The sequence below is a fragment of the Cephus cinctus genome, unplaced genomic scaffold, assembly GCF_000341935.2.
Source record: "Cephus cinctus unplaced genomic scaffold, Ccin1 Ccin1_contig_4049579, whole genome shotgun sequence".
NCBI lineage: Eukaryota > Metazoa > Arthropoda > Insecta > Hymenoptera > Cephidae > Cephus > Cephus cinctus.
Window position 1 is genome coordinate 1 of NW_014332748.1, and position 10,526 is coordinate 10,526.

At 32.3% G+C, this 10,526-nt stretch overlaps 3 protein-coding genes across 3 annotated transcripts; 2 read left to right on the forward strand and 1 right to left on the reverse strand.

The window, feature by feature from the left end:
- The first annotated feature begins 1,105 nt into the window (after nt 1-1,105).
- LOC107263590 (protein phosphatase 1 regulatory subunit 7) lies at nt 1,106-3,260 on the forward strand. Its single transcript, XM_015730986.2, has 5 exons — nt 1,106-1,258; nt 1,382-1,479; nt 1,876-2,072; nt 2,217-2,688; nt 2,773-3,260. Exons 1-5 carry the CDS (start codon nt 1,246-1,248, stop codon nt 2,944-2,946), a joined length of 954 nt encoding a protein of 317 aa, XP_015586472.1. The 5' UTR covers nt 1,106-1,245; the 3' UTR covers nt 2,947-3,260.
- A 2,090-nt stretch (nt 3,261-5,350) lies between these two features.
- Nucleotides 5,351-9,806, forward strand: LOC107263523 (sec1 family domain-containing protein 2). Its single transcript, XM_015730871.2, has 10 exons — nt 5,351-6,337; nt 6,411-6,653; nt 6,715-6,984; nt 7,076-7,255; nt 7,324-7,581; nt 8,159-8,287; nt 8,393-8,624; nt 8,803-8,911; nt 8,988-9,134; nt 9,276-9,806. Exons 1-10 carry the CDS (start codon nt 6,140-6,142, stop codon nt 9,499-9,501), a joined length of 1,992 nt encoding a protein of 663 aa, XP_015586357.1. The 5' UTR covers nt 5,351-6,139; the 3' UTR covers nt 9,502-9,806.
- On the reverse strand, nt 9,181-10,520 carry LOC107263645. The gene has a single exon (XM_015731120.2). It carries the CDS (start codon nt 10,358-10,360, stop codon nt 9,503-9,505), a length of 858 nt encoding a protein of 285 aa, XP_015586606.1. The 5' UTR covers nt 10,361-10,520; the 3' UTR covers nt 9,181-9,502.
- Nucleotides 10,521-10,526: the final 6 nt, after the last annotated feature.

A 10,526-nucleotide genomic window follows, 5' to 3' on the forward strand; every position in this document is an offset into this window, starting at 1 on the left:
AATATACAATATGGCGAATATTCTAAGATTCGATATATTTACTCTCACATTGACCAGGAATTACTACAGTACTCTGCATCAGATAGATAATGATATTCTGAAAGACCTAAAAATAAATGACGAAATTACTCTAAGACGGATGGCACGCAGTAATTACTCATCGCCTACAATTTTCACCAAATTGGATAGAATGGAAGTCATACGAGATCAAAATAATGTTCCAATTATATACCATATAAAACGAAATTGAGGAAGAAAGTCTTTACCGATATAGATAATATACCTCGAGACAAATGGGTATATTCGACAGCAATGGCTGATAGAGATCGTGGTAATCTAGAAAGACTGTCTACCGCATATGGGTAGCTCTACGGAGACGCTAAAAATATGCAGGAGTTGAGGTGCAGAGCCCGATTAAAACAACAAATGCTAATACAACAGCTTCTACAAAGTTGTGCAAACAGATCACACAAATCCAGACGTTTCTAAAATAACATTAGTGCCTTGCAACTTTTGTTTGCAACTGTAAATATGTAAATAATTCATTCCACATACTTACAAGAACACATTCTTTTCCTTTTCCTCCTTCTTCCATACTCCTCCTGCCGTTCCTTTAAGTTAAAACTAATTAGAAATCATATAGATACAATGGTTTTTACATTTATTTTTTTTACCATACCAAAAAACAAAAATAAATAATATTAAAGATCAAAGACAATAACGGTGGTAAAAAAACTAGAAATAACAATAAATGTGTTTTGGCGAGATACGCCATACATGATGACCAACCAAAAATATATCTTATTACAGATTAAGTTGTTCTAAGGTGGATTATTACTTTATTATGTATATCGATATGAATGAAAATAAACCACTCTTTTAAATCTAAAAAAACATAATAGTCATCATTGAAAAATGTATCTGAAATGAGTAAATTGAATGCAGAAAATATAATTTTTAAATACATTTCTTTTTTACCGACAGTCGATAAGTAGACTATCGATAATAGTATAACGCTGTTGAATGTCGAAACTCGAAGGAACTCAATATTCTATGGGGTTAGTACAGTTTCTCATAGATGGCGTTGTTTGCCTGGAAAGATTCTTCTAAAGAATACCACATAAAATCGATGGAGCGCTGCAGTCTAATATTAGAAAATAACATTCAATAATAATTGTTCAATCAGTGAAGTGTGTAGCAAAGCACAGTTTTGATTCTGGCAAAGTGAAAACTTCGTATACGGTGATGGCGAACAATGGTAAGTGAATATCGTAATTTTCTGCGATTAGTACATGGGTACATAATCTAACCAAGGTTATGTAGTCATTTGATCTGTGTCTGGCTTCATAGTAACACTAATTTTCAATATTCATTTTTACAGAAGATGATAAAAGCGAAAGTTCTGAAATGGAGACTGGAAATCACAAAGAGGACGGCGAAGAACCGGAAAAGATTCTCATCATTGATCCAGATACGGAAGTCTGTTGAATTCTCCGAAATTCATTCTTTATTACCCTTTTTTTTGTTATTTGCCATTGGAATTATATCACGTTTATATCTCGGTATTTAGATATTGTGATGAATCATTCTGGATCTGAAGTAAATCAATTAGCCAATTTATACCCATGTGTTATGTGAACAGATCACGTTTATCATTTATTCTTAATTTCAAATTATCGTTAGAAATAAGAATTCAGTTCGTGAAATAAGTCGGTGACTTTCATATCTGTGGAAAAAAATGATTATTGATGTATAATTAGATAAAAAAAAGTTTAATTGTCTATATATAAATTTATATTGATTATATACAATCATTTTTTCCCGGGATAATGCCATCTTATTGCGATTTTTATTTTTATTTGTTTGAACACATAGGAAATGGATTTCAATCATTGCCGCTTGAGTAAACTGGAGAATCTGGAACCACTGACCAAAATAAAAAGACTGTGCTTCACCTGGAATTTGATTAAAAAGATCGAAAATTTGGACAGTTTGGTCACGTTGGTAGAACTGGAATTAAGGGACAATCAAATCGCGCTTATCGAGAACTTGGACGCCCTCGTCAATTTGCAGTATGTGCAATAATTTTTTGTCCTGTTAAACAATTGAGTTCTTTAAAGAAAAAAAAAAACGTTTCCCATATATACAACTATTTCTTTAAATGAAACCATTTATTATGTTAGTAAATTATTATTGAGAATTCGCATTATTTTCAGATTGCTTGACCTTTCATTCAACCGTATCAGGAAAATTGAAGGCTTGGAGAATTTGCCAAATTTGCAAAAGCTTTTCCTCTCATCCAATAAGATCACCAAGGTCGAGAATATCGGACATTTAAAAAAGTTGGAACTTCTCGAATTAGGCGATAATAAGATTCGCGAGATCGAGAATCTCGAAGGTCTAATAAACTTGACAAATTTGTTTCTTAGCAAGAATAAAATATCTAAGATACAGAATCTCGACACTCTCGAAAATCTGCAAGTTTTGAGTTTGCAAAGCAATCGGCTCATAAAAATCGAAAATTTGGAATCTTTGAAAAAACTCGATCAACTGTATCTCTCTGAAAATGGACTAACAGCTATTGAGGGTTTAGAAAATTGCCCTAATTTAACCACATTGGATTTAGCAAATAATAAGATCAAAAAAATCCAAAACATGGATCACCTGACGGATCTTGAAGAGTTTTGGGTGAGTTTTTAGAAAATACTATATCAAGATAGTAAACATTTTTAATAATTTTAGAAATATTTTAACAATCTCTTTCAATTTTAGATCAACAATAATGAAATTGAAGATTGGCTCACTATAGAGAGCTTGGCAGCTAATAAAAAATTACAAACAGTCTATTTAGAACATAACCCTATTGCCAAGGACCCAAATTATAGACGAAAAATTAAATTACTATTACCCTGGTTGGTCCAATTAGATGCCACTCTGTGTAGATGAGCAAATTCCATGCTTTAATCAAAATAAGTTTAAGCAGAATTTCAACTATTCACACGGATATTATAACTTTCCACTCTTTTCTTAAGTGTTTTTCTTAAGGAAGAATTGTATATGTAGTTCTTTTTTCGGTACGATTTTTTTGGTGGAGCATCCGATCTAGAGACCAGTCAAGCAATAGGCCGTACGAGTACAACAGACATCAGGATTTCTAATGCTCTTGAAGTTAGCTTGAAAGATATAACATATGGCTTTTCCTGATTCTATTTTATTTGAAATAAACGTCATAAGTATCAGCTCTATAACTTAATATAAAATAAAGTAAAAGCAGGAAGAACCTCTGGTCGAAATGTCAAAAACGCTCACATTATTTGTAATGTTTATCAAGTATGACATTAATTTAAAGTATGTCTTTAATGACGATCATTTTTAATATCGTGGCTGTGTCCACTTTTCCATTTTCTAAACTATACATGAAGTTATTGTTGTCATTTATCTCCTCGACCAAGGTCAAAAGTATTTACATAAAATGGAAAATTCCGTCGTTCTTTAATTATACAAACCAGTTGTATGATGGAATTTTGACTATTGTTATCACTTTGAAAAAATACGTCTTATAGACGACTATTACTACATACAATATAGAAGTGTCACGAAGTATTTTACATTTCCAATAAAAAAAAAGTATCTTTTCAAATGTTTTCTTTTGAGTCTTCATTTCCCCGAAACTAAATCTTTGGAATGAATTTCTAAAATAACGTCGTTCTAAGGTTGAAGTAACTTTTATATTTATAAATTTATTTATTTAAGATAAAAAATTACACCGGAACGATAATAGATATGATTCATTACCATTAAGGGGGGATACTAGTCTAAAGGCTTGATTTGTAAGCTATCTTTGCGAATTTAATAAAAACTAAGGTTTGTTGAAATAAGGGTTTTTCCTACATATTAGTACAAATTTTAAATATCTACATGAAATTTTGTATTACGAAACTTTGAATCATAAACGTTGTACGTCAGTTTTCGTAAAACCATTTTTAAAAAAGTCGTTTAACGATGTCAACGATTTCGGCCGTTCTACTCATCTGAAAAAAAATCAACGTGATTATAAAAATATATGAATTCGGTACAGCAGGGACTAAAATTGAAAATTAAAAAGTGGCGCCACTTTGAAAATTAGGTATTGATTTCTCCAAAGTTTGTTCAACTTTAAAATACTGTGAAATTAAAACAAAAATATTTTGATTTGATTTTAGTTCAGCCGACAACCAAACACGTGCTGAAGATGTGTGCAAAGTTTTAGCGCAATTAGTTAAATAGATTTTGAAGTATCAGGCACCGACATGGAAAATCTAGTTTCAAGAAAAACGCTTTAAAGTTTTTTGTAACAATTACTTAGAGGTAACACGCAAATAATGCTACTTATGTATATTCAATCAGCTATTTCAGGACTATAAAGGGAATCTTCCTCTTCTTCGTACAATACATGTCCTACAGAGCCGCTTTTTCTTCTCTAAGAAGCCTCTGTTCGTCTATTAGGAAAATCGGACGACCGCCGCTCCGACCCGCAATACTTTACCCATGCGGAGTGCGCTCAGAACGCACGGCGGGACCTATTACTTATCAGGCCCTAAACCTTTATACTTTATACCTTTATGAATTAGGTAAACACTTTTTGGTCACTTATTCAAAACTTCAAAACAATATACTTCATGCCAAATACTTGTGAAAAATATACAGACAAAATTGTTTTTTTTTTGATTCCCTAGACTAGAACCCTCCTGAAACAAAATTATTATGTTTTCATTATGTTATTAACAAAGATTTAAAATATATACAGGGTGGGGCACTTACATTGATCAGGTCGACTTTTTCGGAAACGAAGCCAGATATAAAAAGAATGTTTCAGATAAAATTCGTAGGATTTCAAGGGGAACGGAAGATTACATTATTGAATTCCTTATTTATTTTATTTTATATACAATATTCCTATTTTTAACTTTTAAATTTTTTCTTATTTAAAAAATATTGTATCACCTGCCAATTTTCAATAATTAGTGTATTTGTACTTTTAGACTCAAAATTGAATGCTTTTTTGAATTGACCATGTTGTGACGTCCATGATACAAATAGACGAAGTATAGCCACTAGCGGTTCTGCGCATTTGGGCAGTGACGTCACTGGACCCTCTTTGCTCTGATTGGCTGATTTTACATTTTTGCGACAGATTTAACCTCGTGAATCTGGCGAGATAGGTTCGTTAGCCATCAAACCTCTGATGAGCACTTCAACGGTGTTCAATCTCCTCTGTATTGAAATTGATTTCTGGTGCGATGATGTTATGTATTTTCAAACTGTATGAAGGCTTTAGAAATAAAAATGCAAGTGCTTTTGGAGAGCAATGTAACTAACTTTATTTACTTTAATTATAATATGGTTTAATGTAAATCAATCTACTATAACTGAATCTAACTAATTAATTCTACTAGATCAGACCAGAAATCAAACTGATCTCTTGGATCTCAAGAGATACAGTCTTCTGAACCTCTTATGCATGCATTTATTCATACACATTCATACGTACTACTTTTGGTGGAAGGCCACCGTGTGGTGTCTCGCTGTCCGAGCCCAAGATCGAGAGCCTTGTTTTTACGCACAAAGAAATTATGCACACCTTATCCTTATTTTATTTGGGAATGAGATCCTCTCAAGGGACCCGATTTATTGCGGGGAGTGAGAATTCTTGAAAAAGTCTCACTCGGCTAAGGTAGCAATAAACAAATGGCCCATGTCTACATTCTTTGTGGCCCATATGTTTATGTAAGTGTACAAGCTAGAAAGCTTTCCTCGAATTGTTTAGGATATATCTTATTTATGCGTTAATGACAGACTGAGAATTTAAAAAACATTGAATTCTGATTTAGGAAGACAAATCGTGATCCCATTTTAATCCTTCATTTGAACTTGCCGCTCAATCCTAATGAGATTATTTGTCACTAGGCCGCAACATACACTGTATCCTCTAGTGCAGGTTCTTGAGACATTTTAGTCCTAACCTACAAAATTTCAACTTCTTAAAAACAATATTACTCTTAACATTATTACTTCATGTATTATTACTCCATACACATGTGAAACGAATTGAGTTAAGAGTAAGTGAATTAAAACTGTAAACTCGTAACAAATAGACAATATGGATACTGTTAATCAATTGCAAGCATTTGCTAATACATGTTGGAAGGATATATTTTTCCAAATACGAGATGCTGCAGTTTACATTGATCATTCTGCAGCAGAATGTCTTCATTGGTATCAAGGAGATAAAGGTTTTTTATTGTTGAAAGAAGCTGGAGCAGTTTCTGTGCATGAGTTGGCAATGTACAACTTCCATGTATGAAATATTATCTTTTGAAATTAGTTTCGTTTAATCTTTTTTCTTATAATATTATATTTGCCTCTCACAGTATACTACAGTAACAGATAGTAGCAAGGCTGTGCTAATTTATACATCAACAGATCCACTATTTTATCAACGAACACTTAAGTTGATCATAGAAAAAAACACATTCAATTGTTGCGTAGTTGTATGTGCAGTGCATAGTAGTATATTAAACTATACATCATTATCAGAAATAGGAGAAGATGACAGTTATGATAAATTAAAAAAAGATATTTTGAGTTGGATGAACTTCAGAAATCCATTACAGGTATTATTGTAAGTATATTACAAACCAATTTTGTATAATAACTATTTACAATAATTTACAGGACTGCCATGTAGATATAATGTTCAGACCAATTTTTACTGCAAGTATAAATAAAAATGTATTCATTACACCACCATTTGGGGATCTGATGCCTCCAGTGGATGTATCGATGATAAAAAACTTTGAAGTTGAAGTGGATTTTTTAGTTAGTTCATTCCATAGTCTATGTACATGTTTGAATGTGAAAGATGATATTTTCGCTATAGGAAAACTCAGTGAATATGCTGCAGAAAAATTGGAAAAATTACCATCAGCCATTGACAGAAGAAAAGTAAGTATCTAGGCCAAAGTAAGTAATTAATTCCAATTGATACATCAACTATATATACATATATAGTGAAATTATCCATACATTTTGACAGAATCTTGTAGGCCAGAATGGAGTAAGCATTATTCTAGTAGATCGTACATTAGATTTATGTACGGCAACAAGTTATAATACAGAATCCTTATTAGGACGGATATTAAGTACTTTGCCACATTTACCACATCATCGCAATGATGTTGCAGTGAATATGTCACAAATATGTCCAGAAATGGAGGTTGGTAAAATATATTTTAACAAAACTAAGTTTTAATTTAACAAAAATTTATTAGAATCATTTTTAAGGAAAGTTCATCTTTGGAAAGTATCCCTGGATGTTTAGCAAGTGCGGACACTCATATGATGGAGATATTAATAGCTAAGAAGCAAAAAGACGTTTTACTGTCACTAAATAAACTACTTACTGAAATGGCAATGGTTAAAGAAAGTCCAAAAACTAGACTAGCCACGAGGGTGTCTGTACATAGTTTGGAAAAGCTCCTACATAAATTTCGCAATATTGAGAATATCGAAATATTAGAAAAGTCAAGTAAACATCTTCAGGTAACCATATATTTGAAACTAATTGGGTATACATACAATATTCAATGATATTGCGTGCACTGATGTGGTTTTACCATAAAAATCCAATGTACAAATGAACTTTAGTTACTGGAATACTCTTGAATAGGACTATATCCGAGACAACGTATACTAACAAGAAGTAATCTTTAAAACATTCAATGCCACAGAAGTTGTTTTCCAGGCATCTTAAAGATGGCTTTCGGATTTATTTCCTGTACAGCATAGTCGTTCCACGAGTGCAATGGGCTTTTTAACAGAACGAAAACAATGAAATCTATTACAAATAATAAATAAACTCGTTTAATTAATTAATTAACTTTCCACAAAGTTTAAAACAATATGCTGAAAAACAAAAATATCTGTCTCAGCACAAAACTATGCACATGCGCATTTTGTAAGTACTCCAAGTAAATATAACTACTTGACCCAAAATTACTGCAAGTGCATATTAATTATAAAACTTGTATTCGAAGCTACATGTAGCTTGCCAGGGATCTCACTGTTTTCGATCTGAAAAATCTATTTTACAGATTTATACATTTATACATATTTTCAGCAAATAATAGCTGTAATTCAAGCATTAAAATCGAATAAAACAGCTCAACTCGAATTACTTATTAGTCTCGAAAAACTAATATTGCAAAACTTGGCAGCTAGCCGTGATTCATCGAGCATACTTGCACAGGTAGGCAGTTTTATATATTTAATATGCCACTAATTGATTACAACAGCTGATATGGAAGATTTGTTTACAAAACTTGTATGACGTTGTGCTACATTTCTTTTACAGTTAAGTAATATCATAAAGACTCGTTCCACCAGAGGACTAGATATGGAGCATTTGCTCGTATTGTTAACACATATTTACGCTCTTGCTGGAACAGAAGTTCGTTTTGCGACACAGCAAGAAAAACAATTAGAGCATACGTTGGCCGATGCATTTTTTGAAGATATAAAAAAATATGATGAAATTTTAAACGGAGATCAAATGTCGATATATCATCAAACTTTACTTTTAATGGGTGACTATGAAATAATATGCAATAATAATACCTAGGTAACAGACGGTGACATTAAATTTCCCCTTATACGTCTGTTCAACTAGTTCAAAAAGATCGAAATACCGTACACACATTTCGTTTACAGTACAATGATTTTTTATAACTTAAAGAAATACTTGATTTATTTCTTTTTCAACAGGCGCTACTGATGGCGAAAAAGCACAAAAATCTACACAAAAAATGGCTGAATATATTCTTCATTTACTGCGCGGCATAGGGAACCAGCGGCAATCTCTTGCGAATTATGAGTAATAATTTTTATTTTGAACAAACTAAAATTATATAAAATGAATATATTATTTTTACACTTTTTTTGTGTACCAGGTCATTGATGATCAAACCCAGCCCTCAAGAACTGGCACAATCTAGAGGAATCATAGAACGTCTCACCACCGATTTACTTGATCCGGCTAAAGAAGAAATTCAAGATATACAAGGAAAAACAACCTCTCTCATATCGGCAGGCTTTAAGTATGCATTTTTTTAAAAGGATTATTTATAGTAAATTCTCACAAAGGAATATAAAAATATGTTTAATATAATACAACGTAAAAGTATCGTGACAGTATCATAATGACTGTGCACTAAAATAAGTTTCTATCAAAATTACAGTTTACTCCTCAAAGGAAGAACGAAACTACATCCTTCTGATAATCCCTGGATAATAATTTATGTGCTGGGCGGTATAACAGCGGAAGAAGCTCGACTTGTTGAATCTATTGTTTCTTTGCACGGACCTCGTTCTCCTAGAATAACATTGGCAGGATCTAGACTTTTGAGTCCTTTAGACGTTATGAACAAAGTATTGCTTTCAAATGTGGATATTTTTCAAAACTAGTTTAATTTTCTTTATCCTCATTGATCACCTTAGACTCTTTTAACCATGTTAAACCACATTCAGTTATTAAGTAATTAATATCAGTTTTATTTGTGGCAGTTCTGATTGTACACAGGTGGTTCTCCGATTTTTCGTCTCTATGGACATTGATTTTGTAATTTATATTTTTCATAGTTAATTTCAATCCCTTCTCACTAGGATCCTGTACTTTGGATACAAAGTTGCTAGGTCTTGTATATATTACAGCAATATTAAACTGAGTAACACTTTTATGTAAAAGTTCTAATAAATTGGTTATGTACAAATCCATTGCCCATACTCCGCCCTCATCACGATTCTCCCAATAAAATGCCGAAATACTATCAATTGCAACAAGTGCTATGTTATAGTTCTCTAGTAATGTAGTTTCCAATGTTTTTAATGTAAGAAGAAATTGTGAATTATTATAGCAATTAATAATATTTAGACATTTCAAGGAGGAATTGATTATCACGTCCATCTCCTCATTGCTTGGAAGTTTCTGATTATTGGATTGAAATGCACTTTTTATATAGTTACACATTAAGTCAACTAATTTCGTAACCATAAAATGGTGGTCGGTATTTATAAATATCACGCCTATGCCTAATCCGATATTAACCTTTGAATATTCTAAAGGTAATATACATTGAGCAAGAAGCTGTGTCATTAAAAATGTTTTTCCACTAGATACATTTCCGGTAATCTCCACAGTTTCCTTGGACAGTAGTCCATCCGGGAATAGTACATTACACAAACCCTTAAGGGATGGTCGATTACTGAGTCTTGTAAGTAACTGAAGCCCTGATTCTATTTGCCTAGTAGATGATTGCATTGACATTGCTTTGCCACGTAGTGCATTACTGCAACATTAAAATTCATGATTGTTATTAAACGAATTATTACTTCATTTTTTCTTTGTGTAGTAATGTGTGGTATACAGGACCTCAATAATGGGGCACTATAGGAAATTCGAGAGAGCGTGTATCAGAATATGTCTTGGCAGA